The sequence below is a fragment of the Oncorhynchus mykiss genome, chromosome 12, assembly GCF_013265735.2.
Source record: "Oncorhynchus mykiss isolate Arlee chromosome 12, USDA_OmykA_1.1, whole genome shotgun sequence".
NCBI lineage: Eukaryota > Metazoa > Chordata > Actinopteri > Salmoniformes > Salmonidae > Oncorhynchus > Oncorhynchus mykiss.
In genome coordinates this window covers 67,752,225-67,769,848 of record NC_048576.1, presented here as the reverse complement: position 1 = coordinate 67,769,848, position 17,624 = coordinate 67,752,225, and the positions used below count along the sequence as shown (strand labels likewise).

The 17,624-nt window shown below is 43.5% G+C and overlaps 2 protein-coding genes across 3 annotated transcripts; one reads left to right on the top strand and one right to left on the bottom strand.

Moving 5' to 3' along the window:
* Positions 1 to 393: 393 nt before the first annotated feature.
* On the top strand, positions 394 to 8,830 carry LOC110538102 (nuclear receptor subfamily 1 group D member 1). The gene is made up of 7 exons (XM_021624694.2): positions 394 to 974; positions 4,535 to 4,813; positions 4,925 to 5,158; positions 5,280 to 5,935; positions 6,057 to 6,242; positions 6,382 to 6,592; positions 7,859 to 8,830. Exons 1-7 carry the CDS (start codon positions 914 to 916, stop codon positions 8,053 to 8,055), a joined length of 1,824 nt encoding a protein of 607 aa, XP_021480369.2. The 5' UTR covers positions 394 to 913; the 3' UTR covers positions 8,056 to 8,830.
* A 3,220-nt stretch (positions 8,831 to 12,050) lies between these two features.
* Positions 12,051 to 17,151, bottom strand: LOC110538101. Of its 2 annotated transcripts, none has more exons than XM_021624693.2 (9): positions 17,008 to 17,151; positions 16,677 to 16,773; positions 16,415 to 16,538; positions 16,151 to 16,308; positions 15,794 to 15,936; positions 15,306 to 15,480; positions 14,721 to 14,860; positions 13,932 to 14,094; positions 12,051 to 13,643 (listed from the first exon to the last, which is right to left on the bottom strand). In XM_021624693.2, exons 1-9 carry the CDS (start codon positions 17,028 to 17,030, stop codon positions 13,578 to 13,580), a joined length of 1,089 nt encoding a protein of 362 aa, XP_021480368.2. In that variant the 5' UTR covers positions 17,031 to 17,151; the 3' UTR covers positions 12,051 to 13,577. The 2 variants fall into 2 exon arrangements, with proteins under 2 accessions (XP_021480368.2, XP_021480367.2); XM_021624692.2 differs by having other exon boundaries at positions 16,909 to 17,028.
* Positions 17,152 to 17,624: the final 473 nt, after the last annotated feature.

Below are 17,624 nucleotides of genomic sequence, written 5' to 3'. Positions count from 1 at the left end.
TTCTATACCACCATCACCCCATTCCCATCGCGTGCAATGCTGACAGAAAAGCTGAATAAAAGCTAATCGTTGTTATTGATCATATTACGATGTTTGAAATGCAATGTTCCTCGCTTCACAAAAGGTTGCATTATTCTTTTCGTTGTATCAAGTGAATGTCTGTGGTCACGTCCACATTCCCACCAGACATGAAAAGGGGCGCCCTTTGTGAGCCAGTATGTAATGACACGTCCAATTAGATCCAAATTAGACGCTATTTGAATGATCGATGGAACTTGTGCCATGGCTTTGCGCATTTGGTTATATTAAATATTGTGCATATGTCTGTCCTATCCTCTTTAGTTAAAAATGGTAGCGTTAAAATATTATTTCCCCACATTTTTCGTAGCCATTTTAGTAGGAGTTACCATCTCCATGTGCGCAGGGGGTTTAAAAGAAAAGCTGATGTGTTCGGAGAAAAAGTGTGTCACTGGGACACGAGGCACTCCCCGGGGGTCACATGGTCCCGTTTTCAGCCCCGTGAGAGCAGGCATGCAGTGCGTCCTCGTTCCTTTCCTAAGGACGAGGGAAACTGAGAAAAATCAGACCGGCTTGGGAACTGCGGTCAGACCTACACGGATAAAGCCAGTGACAGCATAGACGCTTTTCGTAATTGTTTTCGCTGGCAGTGCTTACAGAGAAGTGTTTCACATTACGCGGGAACTTGCTCGATAGCAGCTGCATCCTTTGGTAGTTTATTAACCTTGGTTCTTAAGTATTGTAATGAGTATTCGAACTCAAATAGAGCTTTTATTATAAAGAGGAACATAATGACATCGTTATAACAGAGAAGAGGACCTTCTTTTTGCCAAGAACATAGCCAGAAGGGAATTTATCCTTTCCTAAACTGTTTTCTATTTTCACCGATATCTATATGAATGTTTTGGAGCTCAGGATGGCAACAACAGCAATGGACACAAATAACAACAATACAGGTAGATATTCAGGATTATCATGTTGTGCGTGTGTAATGGGGTTATGTGTTTTACGCATATTGTTTTGGCTACCTGGCTTGTTGGCAGTCTGTTGAAGCTCTTTACATTTAGTTGTTTATCAGTCCGTAATACTTAAATCAATGATGAGTTGAATTGTATTGATGTACACCTGTCGATTAAGTAGAGACACTTGTGTATATGGAACTTACGTGGCTGATGGAATCATCCTTGTGATGCAACACTAGATGGGGGAAAGTTCAATGGGTCTCTGTACAGTTCTCCTCATGCCAAACCTCAGTCCATGGCTGATGAGGCTTGAAGTAGGCCTATTCCTCATAGTGTTTATTTTTAATTCTCTGATGATTGTGTGTTATCATTACTGTAGCCTATATATTTTACCCCAACCGTTCTTCATAATTGTCATTGTCAAGGTCGAATTACTGTCCACAGTAAAAGCAAAATTAAGAAATGTTGTATCGTGGAGTTTGTAATAGCCTATAAGTTATCTGTACATTTCATTAAATAAATATTTAAAGTACTATACATTGTTTGATGGTGTACGTGTGGTAGGTAGAACATCATGGTTTGAGACACAGTGCTCTAAAATAGTTCGGGGGGAAGTAGGTCATGTAAGGTGGACGGACATCCCTTTGATGCAGACATCCGCGCCTGTTTTTTCCCAATTCACATGGCCCGCCAAGCTAGCCATGTGCGTTTTGTTTTCATTCACCGTTCTCCACCAATCTCCATCCGTATAGAGAGCAAGCTCATTGCATAATTTCTCGTCGGAGTCCCATGGGTGAAGCGGTCTTGGATGCCATGTGTGCACTGCTATTGGATAGCTGGCGGGTGTAATTATTGCGATTCGATCAGGACATCATTCAGTCACGTGTTAGATTGAAACGTGGGACACGAACATTTATGTAAGGCATCATATCACAACTTATTGTTGCTGACATAATTACACAGGCATAACCAAATACTTGCAGGGTGATTGGGACATTCCCTCTCGATATCTAAGATGTCCAAAATAATGAGCTTACCTTTATTATATTATTATTAGGGCAATGCGATAGTAGGTCTAATAAAGCATTTATAGGTTCATTCATTTGAATATAGGTTCAGAGAAAATACATTTTCAATACATACAATTATATTGTACAGCTACAACATAGCAAAGTGAAAACATAGATAGATGCCAAGCTTTTCAGCTATATTCAGCAAGTATGTTGTAAATTACATTAGATTATCTAAGGAGTATATTGTGGGAATTGACTGTCTATCAGGTACCATGGATAGCGCCAGGCGGGAGGGAACGTGAGGCTGTCCTAGAAACAGTTGGCGTGTTCCATGGGGGGTGTATTGCACAGCCAGCCAGTTTGCCAGCCTCGTTGAATAACCTGCTGTTGGAGGAGCGCACGTTGAGTAAGGGCGTGACTAGAATGTATTCCAGCCAGCCTACACTAGTGCTGCTCCTCAAGCAACGCAAGTCTGCAGTCCAACCCGTTTTCATTCCATGGCTATCCCATGCATAGCTTTCGATGAACTATTAAATTTCTTTCAAATACCTCACTCTGAATGTACGTTTACTCACTAAGACTAGTTCAATATTCAGAGCTATATCTATTGATGTGTTTTCTTCATTTCACGTTGACTTTACAAGTGTTGGTTTAACATGGCAAGTTATTGATTTTGATAGAAAAGCAATCTTATCTTCCACTCACTGATTGGTTATTGTGGGTAATACATTATTTGGGGATAGAAAGTCAGGAGGTGGAAGACAGAGCAAAGGGAGTGAAAACATGCAGTGGAGAGAGAGGGAGGAGCATTAATACTATAGCACCAGGCAGGACAAGGAAGTGCACGTGTTGTGGTGACACCTGACCCAGTGACCCTATAAGACCTTATGTTCCATTCCACAGTGAATTATGTTTCTCCTCCAGGGCTGCCTGGCTGGCTGGATTCTGAGATTGGAATGTCTCAAAAGGAACAGAACAGACAAACATTCTCTCACTGTTTGTTCAATCAGGATATTGGAATTCATCCAGTTTTAAATGTCAGGCTTGCAAAACAGAAGTATAGAGTTTGGTTTTGTTAAGCACAAAACAATGATCCCATCCTTCAATAGGCCACACCCAAACATAGAGTAGGTGGGCGGCTTGCCATCAATGCAGGGAAATTAAATCACAAAGATGGTTTAAGGGCATCATCAATTAAAGCCTCAACAACACAATAAAATGTCCTGCTAATGACTCCTTAAAACAACACATTATCTCCTCACAAAAACACATAATCTCCTAACAACAACACATTATCCCCTAACAACACAATACAGTTGATCTGGTATTAGAGCACAGGTTAATTGGAGTCAACAGGAAGTGCAGAAAGTCTTGGGCACATGCTTTGTAGGTTCAGGTTTCGGCAGGGACGCTGTGTGTGGAAAAGGGTGGGGCACACCATTTGGCATTTAAAAAGCGATTAGCCATTCCTGGTAGCCATGTGCATGGCACCCCCCGGCGACCGGGCACGAGTTGGTGTGTGGGTGGCCAGCTGTGGTGAAACGTGATCCTTGAACGGAACTTGTGAGAATTAGCCTTCACAGCTGGAGAAACTGAGACCGCTGGATTAGAACAAGCAGGAGGGAGAAAAATAATGAAAGAGGGAGAAGAGAAACAGAGTATGAGCAAAAAAGAGGGCAGGGGCTGTGGAGAGAGAAAAACAGAGTTTCAAGGAGAGTGTAAAGGGAGAGTTGGAGAGAAAGGGAAGTAGGGCAAGTAAAAGTTGTCAGGAGAGTTCCAACAAAGAGAGAGAGAGAGAGAGAGAGCAAGAGCGCAAGATAATCTAAATCCACTCGTGTGGGTGGCTATGTCTGGCCAATGAGACTGCACAACAGCAATAGCACTGACTGTGCAATTGGGCAGGATCCAAAAAGAACGTGATCATTCTCCATGCGGCAATGGCTTCTTCCATAATGTCAAGAATGTTCTGTAGGTGATGCTTGCTCACGTGGTACAACCCACACAGGAAAATCTTGCCCTTATGGCTTCCTGTAAAATGTACTCAAGGCCTCTGTTTTGGAAAGAGTGGTGACCACCTCTGAACTAGAAAAATAAACGGAAAGCCAGCCTTTCCTGCCAACATTTCCTGGAAAGCAGTGTTTTTTTCCCAGCCACTTGTCTTCTTGGACTCTCCGCAGTCACTCTGTTGCTATGGTTATCATAACACTGCCACGGTTTCCTTCCATAATTGTCCTGGGTAGCTAAGGGAACATTTGGAATGTATAGAATTATACAAAGTTGCAGCCGCTCCCACGTTTTTTGTCAATGAACATGAATGGGCGCAATATCAATGAACATGAGTGGGCGTCCTCTCTTGAACCCTCTTCCTCTTTACCTCCTCTGTTTTAGTTTCCATCGGTCCTCACTGGCAGTTGACTGATGTCCAATGGTTAGAGTGTCAAAGAACAGAGCACTAAATGTGACCAATGAAATTATCTCACTGTTTTTAAACCACGCATCCATTCTAACAAGCAGTCCTCTCGCTCTTTCTTTTGTCGCTAGGGGGCGTAATCTCCTACATCGGCTCCAGTGGCTGCTCACCGAACCGCACCAGCCCAGTGTCTATGTACAGCGAGAACTCCTTCGGAGCCTCCTTCCCTCCCTCCCCCAACGGCTCCCAGGGCTTCTCCAATGCCTACTCCAGCAGTGGCAGCTCCAGCTCCTCCAATGGTGATGATGGAAACTCCTCTTCCGGCTCCGGAGGGTCCCCAAGGCTTAGGGGTCGTAATGACAGCAGCATTTCTCGCTGCTCCCCCAGCAAGTCCGTGGCAAGCCTTACCAGTGAGTAGACCCCCATACCAGAACCCCAATACTTTATATGAATCCAGATTGTGCACCCCTATCTGTCATTCCTGGAACTACAGCCTTAAGTCCTCTTTATGCTTGTAACAGAACTGAATGGGATGGTGCTGCTGTGTAAAGTGTGTGGAGACGTCGCCTCAGGCTTCCACTATGGGGTCCATGCCTGTGAGGGCTGCAAGGGATTCTTCCGACGCAGTATCCAGCAGAACATCCAGTACAAAAAGTGCCTGAAGAACGAGACCTGCACCATCATGAGGATTAACCGCAACCGCTGCCAGCAGTGCCGCTTCAAAAAGTGTCTGTCCGTGGGCATGTCCCGCGATGGTACGTACAGCTTCATATGCTAAAACATGACACATGCAGCCACAAAAAGGTTTAATAGTTCTACTACACTCTCATCCCTGTTAGGGCTGTTGACTCAACATGTCTCTTTCTCTCTCCCCAGCTGTTCGCTTTGGCAGAATACCCAAGCGTGAGAAGCAGCGCATGCTGGCAGAGATGCAGAGCACCATGAACAGCATGAACAACATGCAAAACGAGTTCCAGCTGGCCAGCCTGACTCACAACTCTCCCCCTTCTCCCACTTCCTCTTCTCCCTGCCCGGGTCTGACTGTGGCACTCCAGCCCCAGGCCCTGCCTTTTGCCCCTTCCCCCTCTCCTCCAGTACAAGCCCCTGCTTCCCCTCTGCCCCCACCATCCAACCAAAGCCCGCCACTGTTGGCCAGCTCTCCACCCCTATGCCCCAGCCCTGGGGTGGACTGCACCATAACGGCCATTGCCCGGGCGCACCGTGAGACCTTTGTTTACGCCCACGACAAGCTGGGCAATTCTGTGAGATTGCATAACGGAGAGGTGGACAACTGGGGCTCAAATTATTGTCCTGCTGGCTACCACCAGAACAGCATCAACACAATCTACCACCACAACAACAACGTGGCCCTCCAGAACCATGGCTTCCTGGCCATGTCTGACAGACATCACCAGAACAACGGCAAGCAGTTCCACAACAGCAACCTGTTCAGGAGCCACCAAAGCATTGAGACTAGCAGCGTCCCCCAGGGCCAGAACTTCCCATGGAAAAACCACAAGGACATTGTGCTGGTGAGTCACTGAACAGAACAGCAACATAGAAAAGATCTTGATGTCAAAGATTGTCAATAATAGTGGCAAGTAGTCATAGCATATAGGAAAATGCTGATTACGGTTCTCCTCGGTCCTCCAGGCATGTCCAATGAACATGTTCCCCCAAGCCGAACCAAGCAAGACCCCCCAGGAGATCTGGGAGGACTTCTCGCTCAGCTTCACGCCGGCTGTGCGTGAGGTGGTGGAGTTCGCAAAGCACATTCCAGGGTTCAGTGCACTCTCCGAGAACGACCAAGTCACCCTGCTCAAGGCCGGCACCTTTGAGGTAGGCATCCGTGAAAAGTGTGCAAACAGATATGCAAAGAAACTTCATACAGTGATAACCAAAAATACTCACAGCTGTACTGTATTGAGAAGATACAATGACTCAACACCCACTCACTTTTCCCTTGCTTCTGTTACAGGTCTTGATGGTGCGCTTTGCCTCCCTCTTCAACGTGAAGGAGCAGACTGTCACCTTCATCTCGGGTACCACCTACAGCCTGGAGGCACTGAAGGGAATGGGCATGGGAGGCCTGCTAGACACCATGTTTGAATTCAGCGAGAAGCTCAACTCCCTAGAGCTCACGGCCGAGGAGCTGGGTCTCTTCACCGCTGTAGTGCTAGTGTCTGCAGGTAAGAACAATGAGAATTCTTATTATTTACTTTAACAACCTATTTAAGCAGTTAGAGCTCAAGTACTGTACTTGTCCTGCCAGTAAATCACCATGACCAATGTTCCCACGGGACTGCCGCACAGAAGAAATAACAGCCCGGGCAGAGAAGCGTGAGATTGAACTTCACTCAACTTTCTAGAGTTTCCCCCCTTAGTTAACACCATCAACGTTTCCATTTACTGTGGGAATTGTGATGGAATCAAAGAAATATTAGCCATTATAAATGCAACATACCGAAACTAAACAAACTATGCAAGACTTAGTATGCAAAATTAACTATGCAAGAGATTTTGTTGTAGGCAGAACGCATCGGAGTAGGATTCTATTGCATTGACATGCACAACTCAGCCCATACTCTACACAGACCGGTGTGGCATAACCAATCAGAAATGCAGTAGGCCTATATGCAAATAGACCATTGCCATATATGGATCTGTGCCATTCACTTTGAACTGGACTGTGTTAACAGCATGAGCGGTCAAGAGTAGATGCGCTTGTTTTGAGAGCTGCATGCAAGAGCAAGAGCTGCATGCAGCCACGTGTGTACATTTGTTCATATCCTTTGATAGTTTAGGAGTTATTAGCCCAGTTATAGATATGTATTCAGCAATGGGGGAGTGAATGCTTCCTACAAGAGCACAAACCATGTACATTTCTAGACATCTTTAAAGAGGGAGTTGGATAAATAACTTTTTTTTGTCTTAAAGGAGCAGTGTTGTATTTTGAGAGAGTCTTAAATAAGCTAAGTAGCCTATAGGCAGTAGCATCATTTGTCTGATTCTCTGTAATATTTTGGAAAGTGGTTTCATCAAACAACACCACAACATTTTCAGTTGGCCTACATTGAACACCACACATAGGCTGCTACTTTAGGCTGAATGATAGAACAGCCATTTCCATGTTAAAATGTTATGGAATGCATTTTTCCATTGTTTTTGATGGGAGGCCATTCTCGTAGGCCTACATTATGATCAAATAGCCATAGTAGCCTACTTGACCACTGTCTGACACTGTTACTTAAAGCGGATACAGCCTCAGTGTTCCCAGTAAATGCGAGCTGGAAGTTGCACAGAATTTTCACAATGTTGAAATTTGCTCAGCGCCGAGAAAAAGTATGGGGAACATTGAATCTTCAAAAATCACTCACTGTTATGGCATAGTAATGGTCTGTACTAAAGTGTAAAGTAGTCTAACGGTGCTCTCTTTCTTCTCTGTCCTCTTTCAGATCGCTCAGGCATCGAGAACCTCAACTCCGTGGAGCTGCTTCAGGAGTCTCTGATCAGAGTGCTGCGTACCCTGGTCAGCAAGAGCAACCCCTGCGATGCCTCTCGCTTCACCAAGCTGCTGCTCAAGATGTCCGACCTGCGCACACTCAACAACATGCACTCCGAGAAGCTGCTGTCCTTCCGCATCGACGTATAAGACCGTCACCACTGATGACAAGAAAACCCGTCTGGACTCGTCGCCCATCTCCACCTCACGGACAGTGGTGGTTGGGCGGCTAAGGGGCGGGGCAAGTTGGGGGAGGTGACAGGGGATCTGATTCCATCTGCTCGCTTGCTCCCTTCAGGGACACCCGCCTCCGAGTTGACTGATGTGCGCATCAGCCAATGACATGACCGAAAGACAGTGATTGACAACTGATAGGGGTAAGGCCAATAGACCCATGGAGATTAGGGAGACAAAGCCCTCTACATAAATTATTTTTGGAGGTTGGGGTGGTCACAGCTCAAAACTGCCCAGAACAAGTGCCCCCTCTACACCAGCCGGTCTGAGGGGGCCAGAGACAATTGGTCGGTTGAGCTGAACCAAAAATCAGCAATTGGGCTTTACTACTATGTCCAATTAGGCCTGGTTCCTTCCAAGAGTCTGTTAGATGCATTTTAAAGCCATCTGCTCTGTTTTATCATGGCTGTAAATGATTAGTTAAATATGTGCAGTGTTGTAAACTTAATCATATTCCAAACTGAGTTTGTACAAATTTGTATATATCTAGCTACAAACGTCAATAAGCTTACTTGAAATGTTTGAAAAATGTGTATAATATATATATTTTTTTGTTAAGATGAAATTCTCTAATGCTCATAGTTATAAATGTGTGGGTACAAATGTGTAAAATACAAATTGAGTGTATGCATACAAAAAATAATATCCAGAACTGTATTTCAAAAATGTTTTATGTAATGAAGGCATTATACAAAAAAAATACTTATTTGAATTCCTTTGTGTGATCTTTTTCTGTAGTACCGATTTTGTTATTCTACATCTGTCTGTGACTGGGTTGGAGAGACCTAGCTCACCTAGCTATTAGAGGGCTGTGCTATGTAATCAGTAAGCCACAGGTCACAACACTCACTGAGGATGCTGACACAACACTAAAGTGGGAATAACAGTTCGTACTGACCAATGACCAAGGCTGTACATTTGCTTGGATTAGGTCTTAATTATAGAATACATTTCAAATTTGAGTAACCCAGTGCACTTTGACCTTGAGATGAATTTATTTGAAACGACATGCTGACAGTCATTTTTTTTATTTCACCTTTATATAACCAGGTAGGCCAGTTGAGAACAAGTTCTCATGTACAACTGCGACCTGGCCAAGATAAAGCAGTAGCCCCATCAATAGTAACAGATTATTGCTGTACCTCAAGGTCTTGTCTATAAGTATTTCACAGAACACACTACAAGCAGGTGTAAATCTTCCACTCAAAACATTTCTCATGTTCCTGTTTTGTTTCCGCATCCCGTCATGACCACAACCACAAAGTAGTGTTCTGCATTGTAGCCAATATTCAAATATACTGTAGCTAACCAAAATGCAGAATTGTTGAGCACTATCTGCCCGGTAATTGTTACCAAGTAAAGGTATGACACTAGTGCTCGGATGAAAAATAATTTGGTTAGCAAAAGTCAATGAGCTACAGTCCTGCAGACAAATCGTAGGTTAGAAGCTGGATTATGTAATAATTATGTATGGGTAAGAACATTTCCATGGACAAGGTTCTCATTAATGAGAGCAATTAATGAGACCCCTTGACTTTTTCCACATTTTTTGTTACAGCCTTAATCAAAATCTACACACAATACCACAATGACAAAGCAAAAACAGGTTGAGATTTTTAGCAATATTTTTTATTTGTAAACCTGGAAATATCACATTTACATAAGAATTCAGACCCTTTACGCAGTACTTTCTTGAAGCACCTTTGGCAGCGATTACAGCCTCTTTGGTATGTTTCTACACGCTAAGCACACCTGTATTTGGGGAGATTCTCCCATTCTTCTCTGAAGATCCTATCAAGCTCTGTCATGTTGGATGGGGAGCAGCGCTGCACAGCTATTTTCAGGTCTCTCCAGAGATGTTAGACCAGGTTCAGGTTCAAGTCCGGGCTTTGACTGGGTCTCAAGGACATTGGGACTTGTTCCGAAGCCACTCCTGCGTTGTCTTGGCTGTGTGCTTACGTCGTTGTCCTGTTGGGAAGTGAACATTCGCCCTAGTCTGAGGTCCGGAGCGCTCTGGAGCAGGTTTTCATTCAAGGATCTCTGTACTTTGCTCTGTTCATCTTTACCTCAATTCTGACAAGTGTCCCAGACCCTGCAGCTGAAAAAGATCCCCACAGCATGATGCTGCCACCACCATGCTTCACCGTAGGGATGGTGGCACGTTTCCTCCAGACATGAAGCTTGGCATTCAGGCCAAAGAGTTCAATCTTGGTTTCATCAGACCAGAGTATATTTTTTCCATGGTCAGAGTCCTTTGGGTGCCTTTAGGCAAACTCCAAGTGGGCTGTCGTGTGCCTTGTACTGAGGATTGGTTTCCGTCTGGCCACTCTACCATGAAGGCCTCATTGGTGGAGTGCTGCAGAAATGGTTGTCCTTCTGGAAGGTTCTCCCATCTCCACAGAGGAACTCCGGAGGCCTGTCAGAGTGACCATCGGGTTCTTGGACACCTCCCTGACCAAGCCCCTTCTCCCCCGATTGCTCAGTTTGGCCGGGCGGCCAGTTCTAGGAAGTCTTTGTGGTTCCAAATTTCTTCCATTTAAGAATGATGTAGGCCACTGTGTTCTTTGGGACCTTCAATGCTGCAGACATTTTTCGGTTTTTGCTCTGACATGCACTGTCAACTGTGGGACCTTATATAGACAAGCATGTGCCTTTCCAAATCATGTCAAATCAACTGAATATACCAATGGTGGACTCCAATCAAGTTGTAGAAACATCAAGGATGATCAATGGAAACAGGATGCACCTGAGCTCAATTTTGAGTCTCATAGCAAAGGGTCTGAATACTAATGTAAGTAAGGTGTCGTTTTTTTTATTTTTTATACATTTGCAAAAATGTCTAAAGACCTGTTTTTCCTTTGTCATTAAGGGGTATTGTGTAGATTGATTAAGAACATGTTTGTTTATCCATTTTAGAATAAGGCTGTAACGTAACAATTTGGAAAAAGTCAAGGTCTGAATACTATCCGAATGCACTATAACTGTTAAACACCTCTATAACATAAACAAGTAATTTTCTGTTTAAAACTGCCCTAGGGAAAGCTAGAGAGCTCCCAGTGACTAGACACAGGTATTACTGGGGACAAAAACAAAGTACAACTGATGCTGATTGATGAGACTACTGTATCACATTGAAGACAGAAAAACAAGATCCCTTTCACTTGCGTCCACAGTGGAGTGGAATCTGATCTATGAAGAGGATTATCAAACCACCCAACCCCAAAGTGAGGAGAACGTAACCTAATAACTGCAGAAGCTGCTGCACACTTGGATCAGAAGTGGGTCAAACCGTTCACATAACCAACTATTCACAGCTGACATTGGCCCCACCTGCTGCATCCCAGGGAGCCAATTGATAGTCAGCAGGTGAGGAATGAGGAGCGAAGCATGAAGCAGGGAGGTTAACTCTGACAGTGTGAAAAACGAGGGAGAGCAGGCTCTCAAGTTGAAGTGCCAAGTAGCTCAGACAAACCACCAAAGGGCATGTCTTTTCAAGAATACGAGAGCAGGTTGTCAACAGCTTGTACGTTAAGTTACAAAGTCAGGTGGAAAGAAATAGAACATTGCTTGTGGAAGCCATTGAAGACCCATCTCAGATCTCAGGCCATTTCTCTTCAGGCTTTTGACAGCTTTCAGGGTTGACTTTATCCAGAGCCATAGGCTCTGTCTGTCAACCCATAGATTATCTAACCACATGCTGTCAGACTACGGGGAGCAAAATAATTCAGAGGCCCAGCCACAGGATCTATGCAGTGTACATAGTTACTTCTCTAGTAGTTATAGGGGTGCTGATGACTAGAAGAGCATCAACTTTGATAAAGAAATAAAAGTTGCACTCTTCATTCGTCACAATGTGATTGATTTATTTTTCACCTTTTCTTTAAGTCTAAATATGAAGAAAACCAAAAACATTTTCACCAAAATGGTATGTTATTTATTTACATGCGAGTCGTAATATTGTTACAACAATACATAGACAAGACAACAGATACAGCTAGAAGACAAAACAGAGCAACATTAGAGTCATGAGATATTTACTAGGGATGTGCAGCTCTCCCTTCATGAATGATTCGATACGCATCTAGATAGCTACATGGGCTATGATATGATACAGGAACGATATATTTAAGTCTTAAATGAATCGGTTTGATTAGGGGAATGAATTGATGCGATTTGTTTCTATTTAGTATTTTTTGTCGTTGCATGAACACATTAATTTTCAATTTTAAAATAATATCTGCTAATGATTAGAGCTCAGGAGCTGGGCCTATCTGAGCTGGATCTGTCTGAGATTACTTCTATAAGCTGAGAGTTCCTCTGTTAGTAATTGTGTGTCAATATCAATGATATAGGCACATGAGCTGAGCCATAGGGCCGACTGAGCATCTACCACCCCACTATCATCAGATTAGGGCAATTTATGCTTTTTGTCCCCCCAGTCTTTAAAAACAAATCTGCAATTACCATCACCCACTCATTAACTTGTCATTTTTGCAGATAAAACGTGTTGAGCTTGTACTATGTCAATATTTATCTTCACAAATTAGCATGGCATTTAATATAATGTAGCATTGGATTTTTAACAGTTTCAAAAGCAAATGGTTTAGACCGTTTGGAATTTTATGGAGCTTATCCTGCTCTGACCAATGTATGTGACCATGCGCAGCTCTCAAAAATGATTAAGGTCCTTTATGAAATTACCCCATTCATGTAGAAATGACCAAATATACTGACTGTTTAAAAAAAAAAAAAAACTACACAAACTATTATGGTGACCTGAACAATCTAAAAATCGGAATGATTGAAAACTCCAATCAGCAGTTCGATGCCAGGTGTCCAATCCGGTAGACTACACAACTCCAGTAAAAAAACTATTATACATAGCATTTGGTAACAATGTTCCAGCAAATTACATTGGTTGTCACTCAACTAATAAACCCTAGGATGACATTGTGAAAGCCATTTTCAAAGCATCTGAATGCTGAAGGTGCCGCGCTGATGTACGAACAGCCTATTAGAACAGGGATAGGCCTACCTCTAGTTGGCGCATGGAGCTGTCTCTACCTGCACTGTGCTCACAATTATCTGACAGTCATACGCAGTTAAATACATAAAAGTTCAATAGCCTACTGAACTAAAGGAGGACACATTAACTCAGTCATAACACATAAGAGGTATTTTTGGAATAAAACAATGAGTGAAAAACAGTGAACTGACGATTGTAACATTTGAATCAGTTCTGACCGACGCACACTTCATTTGGATTGGTTTGGGCTCCTGCAGACCCATGCACTAGTATCTTAAAACATTTGAACCAGGACCGATGTATCAGTAAATTGTTACATTCCTAATATTTACATATTACAGAGGCAAGAGCGCCATTTAGTGATCATGGAGAGAAACAGCCACTTCCTCTGTGTAGACTAGAGAGAGGATGGTCAGACGTTCGGACTGGAGGAGAGGAACTCCAGCCACTCTGTCAGAGAGAGGGTCTTCTGGGGAGGCTGCAAATTCAAACAACATGTCTCACATTGTAACGGAATGGAATGTAAAAATCAATATCACTTACATGGTTGTTTGTAGCTGTGGATTTCCAATTTTAAGGGGATCTCCAAAAAAATACTGACCCCAGAGGGTAAATAATAACTTCAAGAACAAAATAATTAATATTTAAGGGTAGATAACTAGAAGGGCAAGGACAGTGCTCCATCTTTGCTAAAAAGGTGTTTGCTAATACCATTTCAATGGGACTCAATACATCAATAAACAGGTAATGGCGATGGACGTTTTACCTGTAGGACAGCATTGTCGACCAGTTCTCCATCCCTGCGTACAGAGATTAGTGTAGCTGTGCCTCTGGAGGGGTAGCCCTCCTCCACCCTCAGATTACACACACTAGAGGCAGTCTTCAGGAACACGAGCAGTCTCTGGCCTGGACGCCAGTCTATAGCAAACCTACACACAGGAGAAATACTCACCATGTCAAACACAGGTGTTAAAGAATGAAAACATCATCATGTGTCATTGTGTTTGGAATATGAAAATGTCCACAGATACGAATAAGCTCTCACAGACTAATTCTTGCTTAGAAGCGTTGGAGTATAAGCAATATTATGAACATAAAGTGTTCTAGTGTGATTGAGAATGCATTGGAAAAGGTACTCAATACTGGCTGGCAACTTATACTCACCTTCAGTAGAACTGAGTAGTTCAGAATACTGAAGATATTCTGTCAGGGGTCATTAAAAACCATCTTTGTTGGGTTCGTAGCTGAGCAAGTTATGGTTGTTGAGTGCTACTCCACGTTTTAGTTTGCAGAAATTGCTAAGTTTGAGTGTGTTGATCTGATCGACTGTATACAACTGTTTTACATTGGTTTTTGTAAGTGTGTGTGTCTCAATGATCCCTCTCCAAGAGAGAGGCAGTGGGATATAGTCTAATGGCTGCTTTTAATGCTTCAGATAATGTGGTAATGCCATTCAAACAGCAACAGGATTCGATCTCAGAAAGAAACATCATTCCACATCAAGGGTCTCACTTCTATCATCACTGACTGATCTTTGTAGGCACTGTGTGCGTACCTGGAATGCAGGGCCTGAATCTCAGCCAGCATCTCTCCCTGGCTGGTGTAGCACTGCATGACCTCCAGCAAGGCAGCACTGAGATGAGAAAGGCAACCCTTCATTGACACCTCTAACAGCCCTGCAGTACCCTGATACACCTAGAGGGAGGGAGAGAGGGACAAAGTGGGGGTTGTGACTAATGGTGGCAAAAACATGTTATTTTCTCAATAGGTCCCAAAAACAGAGAAATAATGTAGACAGATATCTTACTTGACTAAATCTAACAATGATTCCCATCTAGAACACAAGGAATACAAAGGGGCTCAGGGGGAGCTAAGGAGAAGAGGTGTAGGAACTAGGATGGAACCGGACCAGGAGCTATGGAAAATATGTGTAAGGACCAGAAACCAAACCAGGAGTGTATTAATTTGTCGCACAGCGTAGCAAAATGTTTTGCAACGGAATCCAATTACTCGAAAATGAAAACTTTAAGCAACTAAAACAAGAGTTTGTATTGGACAAATTCAAGAAGGTCCCTCCCTATACATTTTGTTTGGTTCCTAATGAATACCACCCAGGTCGGAGGTCAGCTGTATTGTTTACCTGGAGGTGGAAGTGGTCATCAGGGCTCCAAGTGACAGTCAGTCTGAGGGGCTCCAGCTGGCCAGAGGTGGACCCACAGGAGCGGGGCCTCAGTTCCACACACAGCTCTGAGGACCCCACCGACAGCAGCCTACACTGCATCACTCCCTGCGTCTCCTCCACATAGCCCTGCAGGCTGGTTGACAGGAGACAGAGGTGAGTATGGACTGGAGCAGGGCAGTCAGGTGCCCACCCTCGTTTGGAATTACCAAGGGACTAGGTTAGGGTTTCTGGTTTGATTTTAGACTGGGGAAAATCTAAATGTTTGTCTTTCTCACATTCATTATGAAATGGGACATTGAATGAGAGTTCTAATACCGGAGTGAACAATATGGAAGTGTGTTAGCTCAAGACTAAAGTCAAAGCAAATTAGTGGAGGTGGGAGAGTAGAAATAGGACGTCTCTGCAAGGATGTATAATGATTGGTGGATAGCGTGGATGTCACTCACGCGTCTCTCAGGTGCTGCCAGTCAGCCGAGCGGTCCAGTGTGGCGTCGGTCTCCGCCCTCAGCTGGGCCAGCTGCCCCTCACACACACGCAAGGCATTGTAGGCTGTCTGGAGAGACTCCCCCATCTGCCGGCTGAGATCTTTCTATGGGAGAGATGTGGAAAGACATCACATATCCAAAACATGGCAAAGGACTGATACAAAGTAACCATACAAAAGACCATACAGAAGACCATGTCTGTCGAAAGTCTGCAAATTGTGATAGGACCGTTGCTCTCTTTTTAAAAATTGGAAGGTCGCCATACAGACTAAAGGGTGTGTGTGTGTCCGTGAGAACGCATCATTAGTGCACGTATACCTTATTTTCTAGTGCTGTGACCAGGTTTGTCAGTCGGTCCCGTTTGTGGTGCAGTTTGTCCATCATGTCCCGTAAGGTGCTAATGAGTGCCTCCACCTCCTGGACACCCTCTTTATATTCACTCTTCAGGACCTTCCAGCGGCTGTGAGCCTCATTGCCTGTACACAGAAGACCAGTCATTTCCAAAAGTACTACAAAAGGGGATCTCCCCGACCCCTCGGAATACTATTAAGTGGTACTAAGAGGTGTGTATCTATGTGTTACCGGGGTTTGGGGGGCATGGTTCATTAAACAGCTGGTCAGTTGTCTCCAGTCTCTCCAGAAGCTGCATCATGTCATCAAGCACAAACAACTGTCTGCCCAAAATCTTCTGTTTACTACGACTCTCCTGAACAACACAGACAGTACTTATAAATGTAATTAACGCAATGCATATATTTTTCTTTGACCAACTCCAACATTTTGACGAGTTGTTTGGCCAAGCATTTCAAAGTGTCTAAAGTAGGTGAGGTGTTAACCTACTCACAGATAGGTAGGGCACCATCAACTCCGCTTCCCCACCCTCCTGATGCTCTGCCCCATCGTACAAATCCAAATGTACATGGTCGCATCTTTCAAGCAACCTGAAAACGATGGTTCAGAGTCAAACTAAGAAAAGCTAGTTAACGTTAGCAGCTAGCTTGCTTGTCTAGATACTCACATATTGACAGATATTTTTAGGGATTTACAATTAACTAGGCTATTATAAGAAGCCTTACCGCGATTCATAATTTGACGAAAGGCACGATATTACGGAATAGGGTTGAAATACATCGCATAACATTATTCCATTTGAGAAAAATGCTTAAGGAACTTACGCTTGAACAGCCTCAGTAGCCATTCTGGTTTTCAAAATTCAGCGACGGCTGTTCAACGTGGAATGTGATTGGATAGATTATTGTCCAATTAGGTTGAAAGTATGTCTTGCGTCATGAAAAAGGGAGCGGCTTCTTTCATAGCCATAAAAGGCAACATTTATAAGAAAATCTATGTAAAAGCATAGAAATGGTCTGCTTTTTCATTGTCCTATATTTTTTTTCAAATGTATTTATTATCAGCACAGGCTCCTGACTACCGAACTCAACAGTACTTTAGACATAAATACACGCCACAGTGCTGGTCTTAAACAGGTGTGATTTGTGACATTTCAATCAGGACACTACCAAGCTAGCACATTTGGTTCCTTGGAAGTTGTGGGAATGGAAGTGTTTAGTTTCACATTGGTTCTGGGAACGAATTCATTCGTTTCCTGACCGGTAAAACTGAAAGGTTTTAAACGTTCTGAGAACAGAAGTGAACATTTAGCTTGTTCTGAGAACGTTCATTTTTAGGTTGCAGGCAGGTTCTGACAATGTTTTTCTATGGTTTCTGAAAGTTTTCCTGGGAAGATTTACTAACGTTCTGAGGCTGGAAATTATAGGTTATAGAATAACTT

What these genes read in the sequence shown, in the direction of transcription:
- LOC110538102 (XM_021624694.2), top strand. Translation starts at nt 914, where the DNA reads ATGAATGTTTTGGAGCTCAGGATGGCAACAACAGCAATGGACACAAAT. An exon ending in GTCCGTGGCAAGCCTTACCA is followed by an intron (nt 4,814 to 4,924) that starts GTGAGTAGACCC and finishes TGCTTGTAACAG; the next exon opens with AACTGAATGGGATGGTGCTG. An exon ending in TCAAGGCCGGCACCTTTGAG is followed by an intron (nt 6,243 to 6,381) that starts GTAGGCATCCGT and finishes CTTCTGTTACAG; the next exon opens with GTCTTGATGGTGCGCTTTGC.
- LOC110538101 (XM_021624692.2), bottom strand. Translation starts at nt 16,973, where the DNA reads ATGTTATGCGATGTATTTCAACCCTATTCCGTAATATCGTGCCTTTCG. An exon ending in ACCATGCCCCCCAAACCCCG is followed by an intron (nt 16,309 to 16,414) that starts GTAACACATAGA and finishes TTCTGTGTACAG; the next exon opens with GCAATGAGGCTCACAGCCGC. An exon ending in TGGCAGCACCTGAGAGACGC is followed by an intron (nt 15,481 to 15,793) that starts GTGAGTGACATC and finishes CCTGTCAACCAG; the next exon opens with CCTGCAGGGCTATGTGGAGG.